The sequence below is a fragment of the Oncorhynchus nerka genome, linkage group LG9b (genome assembly GCF_034236695.1).
Source record: "Oncorhynchus nerka isolate Pitt River linkage group LG9b, Oner_Uvic_2.0, whole genome shotgun sequence".
Classification (NCBI taxonomy): domain Eukaryota; kingdom Metazoa; phylum Chordata; class Actinopteri; order Salmoniformes; family Salmonidae; genus Oncorhynchus; species Oncorhynchus nerka.
The window spans coordinates 34621192-34646412 of NC_088424.1; the positions used below are offsets into that span (position 1 = coordinate 34621192).

The 25221-nt window shown below is 42.9% G+C and overlaps 1 protein-coding gene across 1 annotated transcript; it reads right to left on the reverse strand.

Moving 5' to 3' along the window:
• Positions 1 to 3518: 3518 nt before the first annotated feature.
• On the reverse strand, positions 3519 to 8751 carry LOC115114717 (carbonic anhydrase 4-like). Its single transcript, XM_065013594.1, has 9 exons — positions 8668 to 8751; positions 6715 to 6781; positions 6597 to 6623; positions 6259 to 6429; positions 5966 to 6114; positions 5253 to 5348; positions 5061 to 5139; positions 4736 to 4899; positions 3519 to 3970 (listed from the first exon to the last, which is right to left on the reverse strand). Exons 2-9 carry the CDS (start codon positions 6779 to 6781, stop codon positions 3779 to 3781), a joined length of 945 nt encoding a protein of 314 aa, XP_064869666.1. The 5' UTR covers positions 8668 to 8751; the 3' UTR covers positions 3519 to 3778.
• Between the last annotated feature and the right edge of the window lie 16470 nt (positions 8752 to 25221).

The window sequence follows — 25221 nt, forward strand, 5'->3', positions numbered from 1 at the left end:
CTAGCAGTGTTGATTACGTTACGTTGCGTTAAAAGAACGACAATAGCTGGCTAGCTAACCTAGAAAATCGCTCTAGACTACACAATTATCTTTGATACAAAGACGGCTATGTAGCTAGCTATGTAGCTAGCTACGATCAAACAAATCAAACCGTTGTACTGTAATGAAATGAAATGAAAATGTGATACTACCTGTGGAGCGAAGCGGAATGCGACCGGGTTGTTGAGTGCGGAAGTTCTATTCGGTAGACGTTGGCTAGCTGTTGGCTAGCTAGCAGTGTCTCCTACGTTAAGGACGACAAATAGCTGGCTAGCTAACCTCGGTAAATTAAGATAATCACTCTAAAACTACACACTCTAAACTACACAATTATCTTGGATACGAAGACAGCAAAGACAACTATGTAGCTAGCTAACACTACACTAATCAAGTCGTTCAGTTGAGTGTAATAGTTTCTATAGAAAATTTGTGGGCAGGACTGAAAAAGTGAGTGCAAGCAAGGTGGCCTACAGACCTGACTCAGTTACACCAGCTCTGTCAGGATGAATGGGCCAAAACTTATTGTGGGAAGCTTGTGGAAGGCTACCCGAAACATTTGACCCAAGTTACAAATAAGGTGAATGCACCAATTTGTAAGTCGCTCTGGATAAGAGCGTCTGCTAAATGACTTAAATGTAAAACAACTTAAAGGCAATGCTACCAAATACTAATTGAGTGTATGTAAACTTCTGACCCTCTGGGAATGTGATGAAAGAAATAAAAGCTGAAAGAAATAATTATCTCTACTATTATTCTGACATTTCACTTTCTTAAAATAATGGGGTGATCCTAACTGACATAAGACAGGGCATTTTTACTTGGATTAAATGTCAGGAATTGTGAAAAACTGAGTTTAAATGTATTTGGCTAAGGTGTATCTATTGCATCTTAGTCGCTCTGTCACTGCTCATCCATATATTTTATATTTATGTATTTTCATCCCTTTTTATCCCTCCTTTTATCCTTTTATTAGATCGTATGTATTAGGTTTTGTTGTGGAATTTGTTAGATATTAGATTTTGTTCTGGAATTGTTAGATATTACCTGTTAGATACTGGTGCACAGTCGGATCTAGAAGCATTAGCATTTCGCTACACTCGCAATAACATCTGCTAACCATGTGTATGTGAACAAGACAATTTGATATGATTTGACTAGTCTCCCAGTCCCTGCAGCTGAAAAACATCCACACAGAATTATGTTGCCACCACCATGCTTCACCGAAGGGCTTTTGCAAGGTTTCCTCCAGACGTGACACTTGGCATTCAGGCCAAAGAGTTCAATCTTGGTTTCATCAGACCAGGGAATCTTGTTTCCCGTAGACTGAGGGTCATTTAGGTGCCTTTTGGCAAACTCCAAGCAGGCTGTCATGTGCCTTTTACTGAGGACTGGCTTCCGTTCGGCCACTCTACCATAAAGGCCTGATTAGTGGAGTGCTGCAGAGATTGTTGTCCTTCTGGAAGGTTCTCCCATCTCCACAGAGGAACTCTGGAGCTCTGTCAGACTGACCATCTTGGTCACCACCCGGACCACGGCCCTTCTCCCCGATTGCTCAGTTTGGCCGGGCGGCCAACTCTAGGAAGAGACTTGGTGGTTCCAAACTTCTTCCAATTAAGAATGATGGAGGCGTCTGTGTTCTTGGGGACCTTCAATGCTGCATAAATGTTTTGATATCCTTCCCCAGATCTGTGCCTCGACACAATCGTGTCTTGGAGCTCTACGGACAATTGCTTCAACCTCATGACTTGGTTTATGCTCTGAAATGCACTGTCAACTGTTGGACCTTATAAGGACAGGTGTGTTCCTTTCCAAATCATGTCCAATCAATTGAAATTACCACAGGTGGACTCCAATCAAGTTGTAGAAACATCTCAAGGATTATCAATGGAAACAGGATGCACGTGAGCTCAATTTTATAGCAATGCTTATGTAAATAGGGTTTATCTGTTTTTTATTTTTAATACATTTTCAAAAATGTCTAAAAACCTGTTTTTGCTACATCATTATGGGGAATTGTGTGTAAATTGATGAGGAAAATGTTTTATTTAAACCATTTTAGAAAAAGGCTGTAACGTAACAAAAGGGAAGGTGTCTGAATACTTATGTTATATGCCTACCCATCCACCCCGACCAACCACTCTACTTCGTTTTTGCCTTAAGTAACTATTTGTCTTATGTAACCATACCACACATCATACTATTTTGAGTGTCCTGGATTTACATCTAGTCTATGAAACCAGGATGTGGTTCTGGGTAAAGTTAATGATGCCTTGACCTTAACAAAGGTCCCAGGACCAGTAAAAGCAAAATGGCCCAGTAACATCAAAGATCCACCAGCATATTGTACAGTAGGTATGGGTGCTCTTTTCGCCATATGCATATTTCTTTTGAGGCAAAACCCACTCATAAAGGTGGTAGGTTTTGTGTTGAAGAAAGATGCATGTGCAGAAAACAACCCCATACTTACTTTCAAATTGGGTGGTGGATCTTTGATGTTAGTGGGCCATTTTGCTTCCACTGGTCCTGGGCCCTGTTCAGGTCAACGGTAATTGGGCGTCAATCAGACGTTCTTTTACAGTATTACACAACTTTGAACCCTGAACCCCCCCCACACACACTTATTTGGGCTTCCAATCTGTGACATTTGTCATTCACATAAAGCAGTTTACTGTATGTGAACAAGTGTAACATACAGTACAGTTTGACTGCACAGCCTTGGAGTGATGCTAATGCAGCTTGCTTTCAGATATCTTGGCAGTGCTTCAGTGAAATGACATGTGCACTTATCACATGAAACACGCCCACAGTCTCCCAGAAAGCAGATAAACCTGATAATAAATGCCATGGAATATGAGTATCTGCACAAGTTAGACACTGACAATCCAACATCAGAGAGGCCAGGTGGTGGCAAATGTCAAGATAGGTGACGTCACAAGTTTAAATGGCATTGATACCATCATTACCGCCTTTCTTTCTCTCCCTTATCTCAATCCTAATCTCAATCCATCTGTCTCATTCTCATTCTCTCATTCCAGGAGAAATGTCAGAATATTTGAGAAATTGAGCATGAGACTGGAAGTCTGGCTGGCTGACAACAACCTTGAAGTTCCCCTTGACTTCAGAATCTGGAATGGCTTTTTCTCCTCTGTATCTTTCTCACTCAAGCATTCACAAGGGCACCCACACAGCCCCCCAGCACTGCCCCTTCAAATACCTCTGTTTGATTTTCAAATCCAACAACGAGAGGTCTCAAGCCCACAGGAATTATTTTGTTGTTGCTGAGAGAACCAATCAAAGCTCAAGACAGCTTTTGCGTGAATACTCCACCAACAACAGACTCCAGTCCAGACCAGTGTGTCACAGGTCTCCCTCGCTGTGTACCATGTGAGTCACATCAGCCAGGCTACTACATGGGTGCACAAGCAGTCACTATAGCCAATGTAATTACAAAACTACATTGAATTTATCAATCATACCTCTCAAGTACATTGACATTCTTTATTGACTTCATGCTCGGGCTTAGTTTACAGTCATCATTGGTAGAAAAATCTGTAACCTGGGGCTATATTTACCAACCAAGGATTAAACACATTTCGCTATGATTGTTGCTTTTTCCAATAGTTTCTTCTTGGGGTCAAGATGACCCTTGTTGGTAATCGATATAAGGAAAATATGTTGGTAGATTGAGGGTTCATGGAGATATGCCAATGCACTTCAGGTAAGGAGTTATTCGCCGTCACTACAACCTCAGCAGCACCCAGGCCAGGGCCATGAGGCCCAGAGAGGAGCACATTGTGGAGGCTCCCGAAGCTGGGCGGCCCTGGGTCGTCACCACCCAGTCATTGAACGGCTGGATGCTCCTGAAGACGTTGGTCATCAAGGCAGAGGTGGAGTTGTGGTCAATGTGCAATGTTGTACTGAAGAGATCAATCTGAGGGGAAAAGGTTAATTAATTTCAGATAGGATCATAGACATAAGTGTGACATAAAGCTGGCCCAATGGCTTTATCCACTGGGCACAGACATCAGTTCAACATCTAGTTTTAGTTGAGCTGCCAAGTAACTTGAAATCAACTAAACTTTGAGGCAATTGCTCTCCAAGAAAATACATAAATAGATCACAAAAACGACAACTTTAAGGCATGTCATTGCATTCCGGTTAAAAATGTGATTAAAAAAAGAAATGTGTGTTCATATGCCGTACATCCTGTTGCATGAATTTTCCTGCACAGCATGAAATGATAACTTTTAGAGTGCTCAAGGCTTTGAAAAGGCTTCTAAAGATTGTAATCGCCACATTAAATGTTCCTTCTTAATTTGCCCTAACAAAAAATGTAGCAACCCCTATAAAAAAGTCCTTTAATTATAATCCACATAACAATACACATTTGCTTTTGCTGCAGGTCTATTTCCTGCTGTTTAAAACTGGCTCAAATTATTAAGATATGGGATCTTTATGTTCATGACTTCTTGAAGAGACAATTAATACGTCACAATCTCTTTTGTTGGACCACCCTAGATGAAAGATCATGTTTGGTAATATTTTTGAATCATAACCTTTATAATGTTTCATAAGCAGAATGGATAAGGAATGGATCCTACACTTAAAGATATTATTATATTTGTCGGAGCTATGTTTATTGTCTGCTAAGTATAAATTGTGTTCAGTTTCTGGGGAAATTGTTGCACAAACTCACCAAGTCCTGGCTGACTTTGATAGGGTCCTTGAACACGGTCCAAACCACAGCCTCGTTGCAATTTGGAGTGGTCAGGGAGCCAAGGTAACGGTAGTATTTGGTACGGTCCACCCCTTCCAGGAGCTCATCCAATGAAATAGCATGAGTAATGTTCACAATATCATCTTAACGAAGGAAGAAAGAAAAAATGTATATTAAATCATATGCTACTGAAATTGAACAAGAAAATGACTCATTTTGAATTCAAAGAGAAAACTAATGCCAAATCCTCTTCCAAACTTTATTTTGAGGAAGTAGTCAGAACCAGTCAAATTTCTCCTCTCACCTTTTAGTGTGATGTTGGCCAAGTAGGATGTCAGAGTATTCCAGGCTGCTGGTGAACCAGTTGCATTACCCGGCATGGCCTGTTTGAAAAACAAAGACTTTAGTCATAAAAAACAGCAATAAAACATTTAAATGCCTAATCTACTGTGGACAAATGGATGCCATTTCTAGGAAGGTTAAAGCATCCGCTCACCTCTATGAAGAAGCCAAGAGCAGCGAGTCCTGTGCTGTCTGCAACGGCCGTGGTCGTGTTACCGTTGTGTGAAGACTTTGCATTTACTATGTGCAACTGAAAGGTGAAGCATAACAGTAAAAAGTTATCTGAATCCATTGGGAAATTCAAACACTGTAATGATACATTTAAAAAGGTAGACTACAATCTGCTATATATACAGCTGTTTAAGGGTCATTTAAATTAATGACATATATATGCCCACTGATTCTTAAGGAATAGAACTTATAAATGCTTCTTGAGCTCAGTACAACAGTCAGATTATTGCACCATTTATGAATATGAGATTGGTTAAGTTTCCCCACCTGTCAGCTTTCTAGTAAACCAAGTGTCGGGGCTGCAGTTGAGCTGGGGGGGAATTAATTCATTCTGGACTAAGGTTAAATGAAGACCTTGACATTGGTCCATTGTAGTATGGTATATGTGCATTAGTATGAGAAGTGTCACCCAATGATAAATAGGCTAAATTCAGATTCTCAACCCTTCTCCCAGAGTGTACTAATACATTTCCCCTCATGAATTTAAAAGGAATGGATTAGTGCTTGGAATATGGTGGAAACTCCCTCCAGGCGTGCTTGCACTAATCCTTGAAGGGGGGGGGGTGGAAGAGAGGACACTAATGGAGAAAGGTATAGAATCAGAACGCAGCAATGTTGTGTTGAACCTTCCCATACCTCCATGGGGTAGCGGGTTCCATCCACTGTGTGCTCCGACCCAGGTACTGAGGTACCATTCCCCCAGTGGAGGTGAAACTGCAGGCTGTCATAGGCCTCAGACAGGGCCCCACCTGTAACCTGGACACCACTTGTCAGTTCCACTTTGACTGAAAGAAAGAGAGGAGGAACAATAGGAGAGGAATTGGTTACATTTTGCACATAAGGGTTCCTGGTTTGGTTCATACATTATCCTCAAGTGGGACTTTGTGTGTATGGATTGAGAAAGCAAGGCATCCATCCATTCTCCTCACCAGTTTTGCCAGTGTTCTTGATATTCTTCATTGTAGAGTTGTCTCCGTATTTGGTGAAGGTGAAGGCAGTCAGGGTTTCATCGCCCACTGCTGATGCAGAGACGATGTTGATGGGAGACTGACGGGATCCGTTGCAATGTTCACTGGCAATGGTGGACCAAGTGGTGTCATCTTAACATGGAATCAATCATACCATGGTGTCAATGTACCATTGTTTTATAAGGGTCATATAATATGCTAATACATAAATTCTCTAGTCTATTATCCACTTCTATCGCAATTACTTCAATTTGTGAATAGAAATTACACTGTAATCAGTGGGTAAAATCAATACTTACCACAACTAGGATCATGGTAACACCACACTGTTACAATTGAAGAAGGGAAAAAGTTATGCAGAGTCACAACATTGATAGAAGAGTCACAGTCCAACAAAATAATAGAATAATCACTTACAACCGCCTGCAGCACCGTATGTAGTGGGGACGAAGAGTGTCGCAACGATAACCACAAGTCGATTCATCTGAAAGCGAGATAAAGGAAATTATGAATGGAGAGACCACTAAAGCACCGACCAACACAAGACATCCATGCACTTAGAAAAGTGGTTGAAATTTGGTCAGTCCGTCCTTGTCTTAATTCTCTTCATCCACAACGTCCGCAAACGTAGACGTCTATGATTGGTTTCAATTTGGTCGAATCCGTACTGGCCTTGATTTGACCCAAATATAGGCATTGATATTTCACAAGTTTGGACACTACTGTCGTCTACTATGCTCTACTGTACTGTGCTATCCAAACTTTTTAACATGGACATCTATGATTGGTTCAGATTTGGTCCAGACGACCAAATTTGGTCTTGTTTGGCGGCGGAGGTCATTAGTATAATACCCAGTGTGCTTTGAACATGTTAATCGTTATATATTGGTCATTTAGAAGACCCTTATCCAAAGTGACTTACAGTTGGTGCAATCAACTAAGGGAGATCAACAACCACATACAATATCACAGTCCTAGTGAGTAGGGGTGTTAACCCCGGTGTCCTGGCTGCAGATCTTAATTTGACCCAGATAGGATTTTTACATACCAAATAACCACATCATATGTTATAGCAATCTGTCAGTCGATGACAGTCTTTGACATGGCACGCAGCCATTGGTTAATGCATGCAACATCTAAGCAGGGGAACGTGACCAAAATGTATTTTTGGGAAAGGCTGGCATTAAAACTCCTCCTATATCTGTTGTTGGACATCTGTCAGGTTCTCCAGCAACACTGAATCCTTTTTGTTTACTTTGTGTGCATCCAAGAAGCAAACATGAGTAAATAGACATGTATTTTTGTTTGACAGTTTTCACTGATGCGGGTGATTGTTTTGAGTTGACTCACGATTGTTTGTAAATGTATATATGGCACAGTTTCCTTTGTTATGTTGGCGGGTAAAGTATCGAGCTGATTACTCCGTTTCCTATCTCTTTTATTTTTGAATGAATTCTGTTAATTAGAAATAATTATTTCTGGTCTGAGTTATGACATGAGTTAGAATAAATGATGTCATGTTGAAACTACCTTGATGAATTCTGATTGTTTGCCATTATTGAATAGCGACTATATCTTTATGATTTGATTTATGCATTATGGCATTTGATTTATTATTGTTTGTTCTCAGATTTTCATTCCAGCACACTCTGAATCAATTAAAAGTCAACAACAGTGAGACTAACCAACTCTGTGTCTTTCCTTCTGCCAAACCTTATTAGTTTTGTTCACCTGTTCACCAATTTCTTCTCCTGACCTAACTAGTCCCCCTGACCTAACCAGTCCCCCGAGTGCCAACACTCATTTGTAAAAACGTTTCTGTAACCGTTGTTGAAGTGTTCTGTTTGTTCTTCAGAACTTTGCACATGACCACTGCCAGTTCTGATGCTTTTGGGCAAGTGACAGATTTGAGCCATTTGAAATATTCCATAGGCCCAATGCAATCTTTTATTCCACACTGAAATCCTATATTATTTGGAAATGTTACTTTTGAACATGCACATAATGCTTTCTTTGTTGACATGTATATATAAGTGATTATTTATGGCTGAAATTTGGCGATAGAAACCATTTCCAAAACAATATGTATTTTCAACGTCCGGAAAATAATTTTAAACGTCCATAAACAATGTATTTTCAATACCCCAACCTCACACTCTTTGCAATTCATCCCTTGGTCAATTACTAGGAAGCATGAAAACAAAGAAAATGAATAGTCACTGACTTCCCATCACATGATTTGGCATAAATGCAGTGAAACAGCCTAGTCAATGAGATGTGTGCCACTTCAAACATACCATATCTTAAAAGCAGGGCATATTATTCCATAAATGTATATGTATGTTAGCATCAATGCCAGAATCATCTTACCTTAAAGCCAAACCGGTCTTCACCTCTCAGTCCTGTGCGCTCAGCCTCCCATCCTTCCTCTTTATATTCAGTGGCACACCTCAACTAGAAATAATAAACACACCTCCTTTTGTAACTCAGCCGGTGGGTTTCAAGTTGTGTGTTCAAAATTGTGTAATACTGTAAAAATAACGCCCATTTGGAAAGCAGAAGGTTAGTTGAGCTTTGCCAGGAAAATGTATGCAGTACCTGTGGCAATGACAATAATGAAAGATTAACTTCGACCTTTAGAAAAATGAAACAGTCAGCTTTAGCAAACTCCAAAATCTTGGCTTCAGACTAGTCCTCATAGCAGCACAACCAGTCAACCTAAATCAAGTGACATGATTCAACAGTAGGCCATTTGGTCTACAGTTCATCATAGTGTTTTAAACTATACAACTGCTTCAGACAAAATGGAACATTATTTGCAACCTGACATAGAAACAAACTGCATAGATGAACATATAGATTGGGGGAATCTCTTCACACTCCTTGACTCCCTTTTGAATAAAAGGATGTTCGCTCTTTTCAGAAGAAAAATTGTCCTGCTCCAAAAGAAACGTTCCTCCTTCCTCCTTTCCAGCCTTCCTGACTTGGTAACATGTTAAATGCTCTACAACATAGCTTTCTTAGTGTCCAACAAGCTTTCTCTACCCTTAACCTTGTTCTGAACACCTCCAAAACAAGGTCATGTGGTTTGGTATGAAGAATGCCCCTCATCATAGGTGTTATTACTACCTCTGAGGGTTAAGAGCTTGAGATAGTCACCTCATACATGTACTTGGGAGTATGGCTAGATGGTGCTCTGTCCTTCTCTCAGCACATGTCAAAGTTGCAGGCTAAAGTTAAATCTAGACCTGGTTTCCTCTATCGTAATCGTTCCTCTTTCACCCCAGATAACCATCCTACCAATGCAAGATTATGGAGACATACTTTATCGATCGGCAGGTAAGGGTGCTCTCGAGCAGCTAGATGTTCTTTACCATTTGGCCATCAGATTTACCACCAGTGCTCCTTAAATGACACATTTACCACATGTACTCCTCTGTAAACTGGTCATCTCTGTAATCCTGTCGCAAGACCCACTGGTTGATGCTTATTTATTAAACCCTGTTAGGCCTCACTCCCCCCTATCTGAGATATCTACTGCAGCCCTCATCCTCCACATACAACACCCGTTCTGCCAGTGACATTGTGTTAAAGGTCCCCAAAGCACACACATCCCTGGGACGCTCCTCTTTTCAGTTTCCTGCAGCTAGTGACTTTAACGAGCTGCAACAAACACTCAAACTGGACAGTTTTATTTCAATCTCTTCATTCAAAGACTCAATCATGGACACTTACTGACAGTTGTGGTTGCTTTGTGTGATGTATTGTTGCCTCTACCTTCTTGCCCTTTGTGCTGTTGTCTGTGCCCAATAATGTTTGTACCATGTTTTGTGCTGCTACCATGTTGTGTTGCTACCATGTTGTGATGTCATGTGTTACTGCCTTGCTATGTTGTTGTCTTAGGTCTCTATTTATGTAGTGTTGTGTTGTCTCTCTTGTTGTGATGTGTGTTTTGTCCGATATTTATATTGTATTTATTTTTTATTTTTTATTCCAGGTCCCTGTCCCCGCACGATGCCTTTTGCCTTTTTCAGGCCGTCATTATAAATGATAATTTGTTCGTAACTGACTTACCAAGTTAAATAAATACAAATAAATACATTTGTCTCTGCCTGTAAGATATGTTATGCTAAAGTACTGAAATTCCCACAAAAGAATGTTGTTTCATAACGTTCTCTGAACTATTTGAGAACATTCCCAATGTCAAGCCAGTTGCAGAACGTTCCTAGAACATCACAAAAATTGAAATGAAATGTAACCATGTTTAGAACATTTAGGAAACCTTCTGTTAAAGTAATGAAATACCAAGAAAATCATGTTTTTTGTGCTGAGAATTCTGAGAATGTTCCAAATCCAAGCAACTATCCTGCACCTTTACTAGAAAGTTGTACTCAAATTAACCATATGACAACCAGGCTCTCACCAAGCTCTGATAAATATTTGGTTCTCAGAACGTTATGTCCAAGCTTGGTTATCTTCCCCTTTTCCATTCAAGTGCGACCTACACTACACACTTATATGAACTGTGGGAAAAATAAAAAGTATTGAATAGAAGCAAGGAAACACAGACACCATTATGTGCCAATTTAATCAATCATCTCTGAGATTTTTATGAGAAAACTGGTTCTCTGCTGAGATTTGTAGATCCCGTTGAAGATGCATGTGTCATGATCATTGTATGGAATGGACCAAGGTGCAGCGTGGTGTGTGTTAATTTTTCTTTATTTGCAAATGTCGCCAACAAAACAATAATACAACACAAACGAGCGTGAAGCTCCATAAGGCTATACATGTACAAACGAAGACAACTACCCACAACTACCAAAAGGAAAAAAACGCTGCCTAAGTATGATTCCCAATCAGAGACAACGATAGACAGCTGTCCCTGATTGAGAACCATACCCGGCCAAAACATAGAAACAAACAACATAGAATGCCCACCCCAAATCACACCCTGACCTAACCAAAAAGAGAAATAAAACAGCTCTCTCAGGTCAGGGCGGCCGGGAGTCCCAAAGTTGCGGACTCCCGGCCGCAAACCTGAACCTATAGGGGAGGGGCCGGGTGGGCTTCTACCCTCCCCCGCTCCACCTCTGACTCCCCCCACTTTGGTGGTGCCTCTGGTGCGGGGACCCTCATCGCCAACCCCAGACTAGGGACCCTCCTTGCAGGCCCCGGACTGGGGACCGTCGCTGGAAGTTCTGGACTGGCCTGTGGAGCATGCACAGGATGAACCGGGCTGTGGGGGAGCACTGCAGATCTGGTGCTTATCCTTGGCACCACTCTTCCAGGCTGAATGTCCACTTTAGCCCGGCACGTGCGGAGCGCAGGCTCAGGATGCACTGAACTGTCACAGCGCACCGGAGACACAATGCGCAGAGCCGGTGCAGGATACCCTAGGTCGAAACGGCACACCGGAGACCAAGAGCGCTGAGCTGGCACAATCTGCCCTGGCTGGATGCCCACTCTAGCGTGGCACTTGCGGAGAGCTGGCTCCGAGCGCACCGGGCTGTGCACGCACACTGGAGATACCGTGCGCTTTACTGCATGACACGGTGCCTGACCAGTACCAATCTCCTTGCTATGAGCACGGGGAGTTAGCTCCGCCAACCTCCCCATGTGCCCCCTCCCAAATTTTGGGGGGAGTGGCTTCTCGGGCTTCCGTCGATGACTTGCTTCCTCATATCGTAGCCGCTCCTGCTTCGCTGCCTTTATCTCCTCCTTTGGACGGCGATATTCTCCAGCCTGCCCCCAGGGTCCGTTACCGTCCAGGATCTCCTCCCATGTCCATGAGTCCCTTTCTCCACGCTGCTTGGTCCTTTGGTGGTGGGTAGTTCTGTCACGATCATCGTATGGAATGGATCAATGTACAGCGTTGTGAGCGTACCTCGTGAGTGTACGTCGTGAGCGTAAACAAACAACATAGAATGCCCACCCCAAATCACACCCTGACCTAACCAAATAGAGAAACAAAACGGCTGTCTAAGGTCAGGGCGTGACAGCATGTCAATATGTTGGCAAATATAGCCCCAGGTTACGGAGTTTGCTACCAATGCTGACTGTAAACTAAGCCAGGACATAACGTCAATAAAAAATGGCAATGTACTTGAGAGGTATGATTGATAAATTCATTGTAGTGTTGCCTTAGTTACTGCTCATATTTCTGTGTTGTAGCTTGGCTGACAAAACTCACATAGTACACAGCAAGGGAGAGCAGTGACACACTGATCTGGACAGGAGTCCATTGTTAGTGCAGTATTAATGCAGACTTTAGCTTGAGCTTTGATTGGTTCCCTCAACAACAACAAAAAAGTCCTCTGGGCTTGAGACCTCTCGTTGTATGGATTTGAAAATCCAACAGTTGTTTTGGAAGGGTGCAGCGCTCGGGGGCTGTGTGGCTGTCCAGTCCATGTAGGTTTTGAGTGAGAAGACAGAGGAGAAACAGCCTTTCCAGATTCTGATGTCAGGGGAACTTCAAGTTTGTTGTCAGCCAGCCAGACTACCAGTGCCATGCTCTACCTCTCAAATATTCTGATATTTCTACTGGAATGTACATGTGACATTCAAGAGAATGCGACAAATGGATTGAGATTACGATTGAGATAAGGGAGAGCAAGAAAGGCGGTAATGATGGTATCAATGCATTTTAAACTTGTGACATTCGCAACCACCTCTCCTCTCTGACGTTGGATAGTTAGTGTCTTGTGTAAAGACTCACATTCCATGGCATTGATTATCAGGTTTATCTGCTTTGTGGGAAGAGGAGGAAGAGGGTCAGCATTCCTGGAACACTGGGGGCAGCACTGGTGTACACTATCCTGCCGTGAAGGGACTGCTAGCCGTGGTAAATGTTGTGGTAGTCTGCGTGGGGGGGGACATCTTCATCTAACACAGAGATAACAATACAATGAGAGCGAGACAGATGCAGGTAGAGAGAGAGGGGCAGCTGCAGGATTAATTGCCAATAGTAACTCCCATAAATACCAGTTACCATTACACTTCATTTTTTTGTAGGCCTATTGCAGAAACCTTTGCCTATTATGTGATAACTAGCTGTCCTTTAAAAAAAAGAGGTAGAGGAAGAAGGTTAATGAAAACAACAAGTCGACGTTTATTGTCATGAATCTTGCCCTGGAAGCAGAATTTAGCGATTTCTACTTGATGGGCCAGCTGCAAAGTCAAAATTAGCAACAGTATATTGTAAAAATTCATTAAAACAATAATGTGCGTTTTGGTCTTAATTTAAATTTAGAGTTAGCAGTGTGGTTAAGGTTAGGGTTAAGATTAAGCACTGGGTACACACATCAATTCAATGTACAGTATATTCCACATTGATTCCACAATGTTGATGCAACCAGTGTGTGCTCAGTGAGTAGGATTCGGTTTCAAATCTGATTTTATGACGTTGTGGCTGTGCCAGCTTGCGACCACTCTGCAGAGCTGCCTCCAGAACAAGATTCATGACAAAAAACTCTAACCTGCAAACAAGCCGGGGTGAGACAGACGTGCAGAGAATTTCTAAATGACATGATCGGTTTAAGCACATTCAATGTAATGTAATGCAGAAGAGAAGACAGAGGGATCATGTACACTGCAGTGAGTTGTGTGAGATACCACCACCCGGATGTGTTTTTCATTGTGCCTGACGAACACATGTAGAACAGCCCACTGGGCACAAACTGATTCAATCAATATGGTTTCAAAATCATTTCAATGTTTTGTGAAGTCGAGACTACTAATTGGATTTGAAGAGTCACCTCTTTACTGTTGACGTTGAGACTGTTGTTTTGCGTGTACTATTTAATGAAGCTGCCAGTTGAGGACTTCTGAGGCATCTGTTTCTCAAACTAGACACTCTAATGTACTTGTCATCTTGCTCAGTTGTGCACCGGGGCCTCCCACTTATCTTTATATTCTGGTTAGAGCCAGTTGGCGCTGTTCTGTGAAGGGAGTAGTACACAGAGTTGTATGAGATCTTCAGTTTCTTGGCAATTTCTCGCATGGAATAGCCTTCATTTCTCAGAACAAGAATAGACTGATGAGTTTCAGAAGAAAGTTATTTGTTTCTGGCCATTTTGAGCCTGTAATCAAACACACAAATGCTGATGCTCCAGATACTCGACTAGTCTAAAAAAGGCCAGTTGTATTGCTGCTTTAATCAGGACAACAGTTTTCTGCTGTGCTAACAAAAGGGTTTTCTAATGATCAATTAGCCTTTTAAAATGATAAACTTTGATTAGCTAACACAACGTGCCATTGGAACACAGGAGTGATGGTTGCTGATAATGGGCCTCTGTACGACTATGTAGATATTCCATAAAGAATCATCAGTTTCCAGCTACAATAGTCATATACAACATTAACAATGTCTACACTGTATTTCAGATAATTTTGATGTTATTTTAATGGGACAAAAAATGTGCTTTCTTACAAAAATTAGGAAAATTCTGAGTGACCCCAAACTTTTGAATTGTAGTGAATTGTAATACCGGAACTGAGTCGATGTGTAGAGTACGAGGTAATTGAAATAGCCGTATACTGTAGTACGGGTAAAGTTTCTAGGTAACAGGATAGATAAGACGGTAGCAGCAATGCGTGTGTGACATCAGAATATCATGTACGCGATAGCTACAGTATGTGTATGTGTACAGTGCATTCGGAAAGTATTCAGACCCCTTGACTTTTTCCACATTTTGTTAAGTTATAGCCTTATTCTAAAATTGATTATATAGTTTCCCCCCCTCATCAATCTACACACAATACCCAATAATGACAAAGCAAAAATGTGTTTTTAGACATTTTTGCAAATGTATAATTTTTTTTTTGAAATACCACATTTACATAAGTATTCAGAACCTTTACTAAGTACTTTGTTGAAGCACCTTCGGCAGCGATACAGTCTCGAGTCTTCTTGGGTATGTCGTTACAAGCTTGGCACACCGGTATTTGGGCAGTTTCTCCCATTCTTCTCAGCAGATCCTCTCAAGCTCTGTCAGGTTGGATGGGGAGCATCGCTGCACAGCTATTTTCAGGTCTCTCCAGAGATGTTAGATCGGGTCCTGGCTGGGCCACTCAAGGACATTCAGAGACATGTCCCGAAGCCACTTCTGCGTTGTCTTGGCCTTGTGCTTAGGGTTGTTGTCCTGTTAGAAGGTGAACCTTCATCTCAGTCTGAGGTCCTGAGGGCTCTGGAACAGGTTTTCATCAAGGATCTCTCTGTTCTTTGCTCGGTTCATCTTTCCTTCCTTCCCTGCCGCTGATAAACATTCCCACAGCGTGATGCTGCCACCACCATGCTTCACCGTAGCGATGGTGCTGCTGTAGGTTTCTTCCATAGGTGACGCTTGGCATTCAGACAAATGAGTTTCATCAGACCAGAGAATATTGTTTCTCATTGTCTGAGAGTCTTGGCAAACTCCAAGCTGGCTGCTATGTGCCTTTACTGACAAGTGGCAACCGTCTGGCCACTACCATAAAGCCTGATTGGTGGAGTGCTGCAGAGATGGTTGTCCTTCTGGAAGGTTCTCCCATCTCCACAGAAGAACTCTGGAGTTATCTGTGTCCATCGGGTTCTACGTCACATTCCTGACCAGGTCCCTTATCCCCCTATTGCTCAGTTTGGCCGGGCGGCCAGCTCTAGGAAGAGTCTTGGTGGTTCTACACTTCTTCAATATAAAAATGATAGAGGCCACTGTGGTCTTGGGGACCTGCAATGCTACAGATATGTTTTGGTACCCTTCACCAGATCTGTGCCTCGATACAATCCTGAAACAGGATGCACCTGAGCTCAGTTTTGACTCTCATACTAAAGGGTCTGAATACTTATGTGAATGTGATGTTGCATTTTTTAAAAATAGATTTGCAAACACTTAAAATAAATGTTTTTGCCTCGTCATTATGGGGTATTGTGTGTAGATTGATGATTATTTTGTATTTATTTCATCCTTTTCAGATAAGGCTGTAACAAAGCAAAATGTGGAAAAAGTCAATGGGTCTGAATATTTTCAGAATGCACTGTATGTTGGGGTGTCAGTGTAATTATGTGTGAGTGTGTGGTTAGAGTCCAGTGTGTGAGCGCATAGAGTCAGTGTCAATGGAGGTAGTCTGTGTAGCCATTTTATTAGCTATTAGCAGTCTTGTTTAGCATTATTACTGCTTGGGGGCAGAAGCTGTTCAGGGTCCTTTTAGTTCCAGACGTAATGCACTGGTACTGGTTGCCTTGTGGTAGCAAAGAGAACAGTCTGTGGCTTGGGTGGCTTCTTTGAATTTTTTTGGGGCCTTCCTCTGAACGCCTGGTGTAGTGATTATGGATGGCAGGGAGCTCGGCCCTAGTGATGTACGGGGGCAGAGCTAATTGTAACCAAATTTCAACATATTTTATACAAGGTTTGTCTATGTTGAAATTTGTACTTGAATTTGATTTTCAACATTATATCCACTATTAGAAAACAACAATAGGCTGGGCAGCACTTCCTACTGGAGAATTGATCTATCTCCAGCTAACCTTTGGTCTCTCATCCAAGCCCTGCTTAACTATGATATTTATGACTGACTATTACCAATATAACATCGTGAGAATGATTGCTGAGAGATCACCACTTGAAAAACGGAATAGATTCACTATTACTATCAAAGGGTAAATTTAAAAGAGAATACGTTCTCAGTCATTAATGATGCTTTTCAGGCCTATATCACAGTTGCAAAGTAATCAACAGCAATTATTTGAATTCAACCCAGAATTCAACTACAAATAGACAATACAATAAGGTTTGATTACAAATGTAGATTACAAATGACTTTTGCTGTCTTATTGAGTGGGTGAATATTGGTAGTAATCTCATTGAGCAATGTCTCAACCAAATATTATCCAATTATCCACATTGAAATGACGTGTTATGCCCAGTTGGAGGAAATATGCACAGACACCTGTGCGAGCCATGAATCTCTCTTGTGCGCGTCTTCCACTGAAGAGTATGCTGGTGGAGTACAGTACACGAGGGAGACTTGTGACCACAAAGCCAGATAATGTGCAGGAGTTTAAGGATCAGATAAAATGATGTCAAGTAGATAAAGGCAGTAGATAGATGGGTTACCTCAGTTGACTACTCATAGCTGACTTGTGTTGAAAAACAAGGTGTATGTACATTGATACTGCACTGTGAATTTAAAAGCACATATTTTGCCAATTTGCGTTACAGGATCCTAGGCATTTGACGTTAGTTCCTAAAAATACATATTTTTATGACTGAAGTTTCTTCTAGGATATGTGAACTTTCAGGTGGCTTAATTACAAACTCATATATGAATAAAAATATGAAATGATGAGACTAGTTTAGCCAAGGAGAAAACACTGAGCTACAGTACATAGGGAGAAAGAAAATACAAGATACTTCCAAGCTAGCCATGATTGGCTGAGCTTATGGAGGGGCTGGACATGCCAAGAGATGAGTCCTGCTTGGTCTGTCTGTAACAGAATGCGGCTTCCCTGGTCAGTCAGGTTTGAAATTATTGTCACTCTTGATAATGATAAGATTAAGACTACAAAATAAATAACACAATAACTGAGCTAAATTGTATGCTATTGCTCAGAGATAAGGATTTGTTTTAACAAGTAATACTTTTTTCTCAGAAAGATAAGGGTCAAATATTGGCGCCAGTGTCACGGCCGTTAAAAGAAGAGGACCAAGTGCAGCGTGGTGACCGTACATTTTCTCTTTCTTTGGAAAATAGATGCCGAACAAAACAATAAACACTTCAAAAACAAACCTTGAAGCTAAAGGCTATGTGCCCTAAACAAAGTCAACGTCCCACAAAGACAGATGGAAAAAAGGGCTACCTAAGTATGGTTCTCAATCAGAGACGATAGACAGCTGTCCCTGATTGAGAACCCTACCAAAACATAGACATTCAAATAATAGAGTATAGAATACCCACCCCAACTCACACCCTGACCAAACCAAAATAGAAACATAAACAGGATCTCTAAAGTCAGGGCGTGACAACCAGTATCTTCAATACCTCACCTTGTGCGGATAATATGTCACTGAGCCTTTTTCTAAATTGTTTTATGAGATGGGAGAACACATTGGGATATTAGGCCTTTCCTCCATACAAACTCTTTCAAGATCCTTGATATCCTTCATCTGTGCTCATGGATTTCCCCCTACAATTCAAACTGCAGGTTATCAATGGGGTTCAAGTCCAGAGATTGAGATTGAGAAAAATGTTTATTTGTATTTAATTAATAATTTATTTTGAGTTATTGTTTTGCAGGTGTGCATGACCAAAGGATGACCATAGGTGAGATTCCAATCCAAGTGCAAATGAGAGAGAATAAAGTAGACAGCACGGGTCAAAATGTTGATTTATGACCCTATGTCCGGATGATGCGTACATGCCCAAATTTGGGCATCCGGCCAGGATATCCTGTTCCTGTTGTCATGTGTTAGAGGGTGTGTTATTTTTAAAAATCTATATTGCATCTATTCCTTTGAAGTTATTTTTAAAAATCTATATTGCATCTATTCCTTTGAAGTTGTCATGATGATTGATGTGTAGGGACCTGGTTGAACTGGGGGGGGTTTTATTGCCCTTAGGGTTGTTGTCTATGAAGTAGGAATGTCCGGGGGGGTTGTATTTGCGGCAGACGCATTATAAATAAAGCCCAGAACAACACATGCGGCCCCAGAACACTAAACAAGATTTTAAAAATAAAACCCAGAACATTAAAACTTCTTGGTGTTAGGGGGCAGTATTTTCATTTTTGGAAAAAAAACGTTCCCATTTTAAACGGGATATTTTGTCAGGAAAAGATGCTAGAATATGCATATAATTGACAGCTTTGGATAGAAAACACTAACGTTTCCAAAACTGTAAAGATATTGTCTGTGAGTATAACAGAACTGCTGTTGAAGGCGAAAGCCTGAGAAAAATCCATTCCGGAAGTGCCCCAGGTTTTGAAAGCGCTGCATTCCAATGACCCCCTATATGGCTGTGAATGTACCATCAACGAGCTTACGCTTCTACGTATTCCCCAAGGTGTCCACAGCATTGTGACGTAGTTTTACGCATTTCTGTTGAAGAATAGCCGTATGGGGGCACATTGCATAAGTGGTCACATGGTGGCTCCGAGAGAGATTCTCGCATAAAATACAGAGGTAGCCATTACTCCAATTGGTCCTAGAGATAAAGGAATTGTCCCGACGGATATATTATCGAATAGATATTAGAAAAACGATGGATGGTTTCTAATCAACGTTTGCCATGTTTCTGTCGATATTATGCAGCTAATTTTGAATATTTTTCGGCGTTGTGGTGACCGCAATTTCCGGGCGATTTCTCAGCCAAACGTTAAGAACAAACGGAGCTATTTCGCCTACAAAAGTAATCTTTTGGGAAAAAAATTAACTTTGGCTGTCTACCTGGGTCTCGTGAGTGAAAACATCCGAAGTTCATCAAAGGTAAACGATTTAATTTGATTCCTTTTGATTTCCGTGACCAAGTTACCTTCTGCTAGCTGGACATAATGTTATGCTAGGCTATCGATAAACTTACACAAATTCTTGTCTTGCTTTGGCTGTAAAGCATCATTTCAAAATCTGAGATGACAGGGTGATTAACAAAAGGCTAAGCTGTGTTTCACTATATTTCACTTGTGATTTCATGAACATTAATATTTTCTAGTAAGATTTTTTTGTCCCTTGCGTTATGCTAATTAGTGTCAGTTGATGACAATTCTCCCGGATCTCACGGGAGGGGTAGTTCTAAGAGGTTATTAAACAGAAAATTATGTCTCATAGGCCAATTCTCGGGGTGCTATACGTCTCTTGTCACGAATCCAATGATAAAAGCATCGAGGAAGTTTTGGGTGAGGCCCCTGAATGTTTTAATGGAGTTTTGGGTACGAGTGAGGGACATATGTCTCACATATTCCAACCTGAGGATTCTACGGTTATGATATTCACAGACAGCGGCCCCAAACCCCTTTATCATGCAAAACCCGGGAGTTTTTCTCCTGCGCTGCGGATGAGAGAATGGCTTAAGATAAGGCTAGTGCTCTGTCAAATTGAACAGGCCCTGAGTGGTACAACCCTGCCCAGGATATGCATTGGAAGAACTGGTGTGCAGCCACAGTGATCTGAAGGCCCTAAGAATCGCTTCAATGGCGTATAACCCCGACTCCAAAGTGACATTTTTAGCATGTGATCAATTTGATAGTACAAATGCGACGAAGTCTGTCGGTTCATATGTATTTTCCAAAGCCTGCAAGGATGTAAACTTTTTTAGGCCAGTGTTTAGCTTTAAATGGATTGATTATCCCATATTCATAAACCTGATGAATAAGCTGGACAGTCTTTTACAAAATTGTGAATTATTACGGCGCTGGCCGCGTCTATCCTTAAGACATACCCAGGATCTACATGCCAGACATTTGATCTATCCATGGAGTGAAAATTTACGTCTTGACGGGGCGTGTGCGGGATATCCTGCGAGCAAGAGAGCCTGCGAGCAAGAGAGCCTGTCTTGACGCAGGTGAATTGGAGACGGATGCCGGTCAGGGCTAACCAGGCCCTTTATCTGTAATAAATGAGTAGTAAAAATGTTTAATTAATTATAACATGTTTTAAACTGTATGTTCTAAAGATTTAGAATTAATGGGGATATTAATGCTATATCTCAACCCTTAATGAACGGGAAGCTGTCTTTTCTCATTAAAGGTTAAAGATTAAAGGTTAAACATTTAAGGTTATTAAAAGTTTAGTACTGTCTGGTAATGATGTATAACTGTTGTACAACCACTGTTTATAAATAAAACTTGCTATACGGGTTGGAGCGAGCCGGTCGCATCCGCGCTTCGGTCTGCAGGTTGTATAACTTTTTCATTACATTTCATTATAGTACAACGGTCTGATTTGTCTAATCTTAGCAATTTCTTCTTAGCTAGCTACATAGTCGTCGTTGTATCAAAGATAATTGCGTAATTATCGTATTTCGTCGTCTCCTATCTGCCCAACACGTTCACCGTCTACCGTAGCACTGTAGTAACTATCACACTCAACTGAACGACTTGATTAGTGTAGTGTTAGCTAGCTACATAGTTGTCTTTGCTGTCTTCGTATCCAAGATAATTGTGTAGTTAGAGTGTGTAGTCTTAGAGTGATTATCTTAATTTACCGAGGTTAGCTAGCCAGCTATTTTGTCGTCCTTAACGTAGGAGACACTCCTAGCTAGCCAATAGCAAGCCAACGTCTACTGAATAGAACTTTCGCATTCCGGTCGCATTCCGCTTCGCTCCACAGGTAGTATCATATTTTCATTTCATTTCATTACAGTCCCAACGGTGTGATTTGTTTGATCGTAGCTAGCTACATAGCTAGCTACATAGCCGTCTTTGTTTCAAAGATAATTGTGTAGTCTAGAGCGATTTTCTAGGTTAGCTAGCCAGCTATTGTCGTTCTCCTAACGCAACGTAACGTAACCAACACTGCTAGCTAGCCAGCTAGCCCCCGAAAAGCAGCATTGTAGAAACTTCACACTCAACGGAACGACTTGATTAGGGTAGTGTCAACAACGCAGCTAGCCTACCTCAGCAGTACTGTATCATTTTAATCATTTTAGTCAATTAGATTCTTGCTACGTAAGCTTAACTTTCTGAACATTCGAGACGTGTAGTCCACTTGTCATTCCAATCTCCTCTGCATTAGCGTAGCCTCTTCTCTAGCCTGTCAACTATGTGTCTGTCTATCCCTGTTCTCTCCTCTCTGCACAGACCATACAAACGCTCCACACCGCATGGCGCGGCCACCTAATCTGGTGGTCCCAGCGCACGACCCACGTGGAGTTCCAGGTCTCCGGTAGCCTCTGGAACTGCCGATCTGCGGCCAACAAGGCAGAGTTCATCTCAGCCTATGCCTCCCTCCAGTCCCTCGACTTCTTGGCTCTGACGGAAACATGGATCACCACAGACAACACCGCTACTCCTACTGCTCTCTCTTCGTCCGCCCACGTGCTCTCGCACACCCGAGAGCTTCTGGTCAGCGGGGTGGTGGCACCGGGATCCTCATCTCTCCCAAGTGGTCATTCTCTCTTTCTCCCCTTACCCATCTGTCTATCGCCTCCTTTGAATTCCATGCTGTCACAGTTACCAGCCCTTTCAAGCTTAACATCCTTATCATTTATCGCCCTCCAGGTTCCTCGGCGAGTTCATCAATGAGCTTGATGCCTTGATAAGCTCCTTTCCTGAGGACGGCTCACCTCTCACAGTTCTGGGCGACTTTAACCTCCCCACGTCTACCTTTGACTCATTCCTCTCTGCCTCCTTCTTTCCACTCCTCTCCTCTTTTGACCTCACCCTCTCACCTTCCCCCCCTACTCACAAGGCAGGCAATACGCTCGACCTCATCTTTACTAGATGCTGTTCCTCCACTAACCTCATTGCAACTCCCCTCCAAGTCTCCGACCACTACCTTGTATCCTTTTCCCTCTCGCTCTCATCCAACACTTCCCACACTGCCCCTACTCGGATGGTATCGCGCCGTCCCAACCTTCGCTCTCTCTCCCCCGCTACTCTCTCCTCTTCCATCCTATCATCTCTTCCCTCTGCTCAAACCTTCTCCAACCTATCTCCTGATTCTGCCTCCTCAACCCTCTCCTCCCTTTCTGCATCCTTTGACTCTCTATGTCCCCTATCCTCCAGGCCGGCTCGGTCCTCCCCTCCCGCTCCGTGGCTCGACGACTCATTGCGAGCTCACAGAACAGGGCTCCGGGCAGCCGAGCGGAAATGGAGGAAAACTCGCCTCCCTGCGGACCTGGCATCCTTTCACTCCCTCCTCTCTACATTTTCCTCCTCTGTCTCTGCTGCTAAAGCCACTTTCTACCACTCTAAATTCCAAGCATCTGCCTCTAACCCTAGGAAGCTCTTTGCCACCTTCTCCTCCCTCTTGAATCCTCCTCCCCCCCCTCCTCCCTCTCTGCAGATGACTTCGTCAACCATTTTGAAAAGAAGGTCGACGACATCCGATCCTCGTTTGCTAAGTCAAACGACACCGCTGGTTCTGCTCACACTGCCCTACCCTGTGCTCTGACCTCTTTCTCCCCTCTCTCTCCAGATGACATCTCGCGTCTTGTGACGGCCGGCCGCCCAACAACCTGCCCGCTTGACCCTATCCCCTCCTCTCTTCTCCAGACCATCTCCGGTGACCTTCTCCCTTACCTCACCTCGCTCATCAACTCATCCCTGACCGCTGGGCTACGTCCCTCCCGTCTTCAAGAGAGCGAGAGTTGCACCCCTTCTGAAAAAACCTACACTCGATCCCTCCGATGTCAACAACTACAGACCAGTATCCCTTCTTTCTTTTCTCTCCAAAACTCTTGAACGTGCCGTCCTTGGCCAGCTCTCCCGCTATCTCTCTCAGAATGACCTTCTTGATCCAAATCAGTCAGGTTTCAAGACTAGTCATTCAACTGAGACTGCTCTTCTCTGTATCACGGAGGCGCTCCGCACTGCTAAAGCTAACTCTCTCTCCTCTGCTCTCATCCTTCTAGACCTATCGGCTGCCTTCGATACTGTGAACCATCAGATCCTCCTCTCCACCCTCTCCGAGTTGGGCATCTCCGGCGCGGCCCACGCTTGGATTGCGTCCTACCTGACAGGTCGCTCCTACCAGGTGGCGTGGCGAGAATCCGTCTCCTCACCACGTGCTCTCACCACTGGTGTCCCCCAGGGCTCTGTTCTAGGCCCTCTCCTATTCTCGCTATACACCAAGTCACTTGGCTCTGTCATAACCTCACATGGTCTCTCCTATCATTGCTATGCAGACGACACACAATTAATCTTCTCCTTTCCCCCTTCTGACGACCAGGTGGCGAATCGCATCTCTGCATGTCTGGCAGACATATCAGTGTGGATGACGGATCATCACCTCAAGCTGAACCTCGGCAAGACGGAGCTGCTCTTCCTCCCGGGAAGGACTGCCCGTTCCATGATCTCGCCATCACGGTTGACAACTCCATTGTGTCCTCGTCCCAGAGCGCTAAGAACCTTGGCGTGATCCTGGACAACACCCTGTCGTTCTCAAATAACATCAAGGCGGTGGCCCGTTCCTGTAGGTTCATGCTCTACAACATCCGCAGAGTACGACCCTGCCTCACACAGGAAGCGGCGCAGGTCCTAATCCAGGCACTTGTCATCTCCCGTCTGGATTACTGCAACTCGCTGTTGGCTGGGCTCCCTGCCTGTGCCATTAAACCCCTACAACTCATCCAGAACGCCGCAGCCCGTCTGGTGTTCAACCTTCCCAAGTTCTCTCACATCACCCCGCTCCTCCGCTCTCTCCACTGGCTTCCAGTTGAAGCTCGCATCCGCTACAAGACCATGGTGCTTGCCTACGGAGCTGTGAGGGGAACGGCACCTCAGTACCTCCAGGCTCTGATCAGGCCCTACACCCAAACAAGGGCACTGCGTTCATCCACCTCTGGCCTGCTCGCCTCCCTACCACTGAGGAAGTACAGTTCCCGCTCAGCCCAGTCAAAACTGTTCGCTGCTCTGGCCCCCCAATGGTGGAACAAACTCCCTCACGACGCCAGGACAGCGGAGTCAATCACCACCTTCCGGAGACACCTGAAACCCCACCTCTTTAAGGAATACCTAGGATAGGATAAAGTAATCCTTCTCACCCCCTCCCCCTTAAAAGACCTAGATGCACTATTGTAAAGTGGCTGTTCCACTGGATGTCATAAGGTGAAAGCACCAATTTGTAAGTCGCTCTGGATAAGAGCGTCTGCTAAATGACTTAAATGTAAATGTAAATGTAAAACATCCGTGCATGTTTCAATATTGCGCAGTAAAATTGTTTTGGATTAATTATGAGATATTTTAAAAAGGCCTGTACTAAATATTATGTATTAAATAAACGGTTTTAAAGG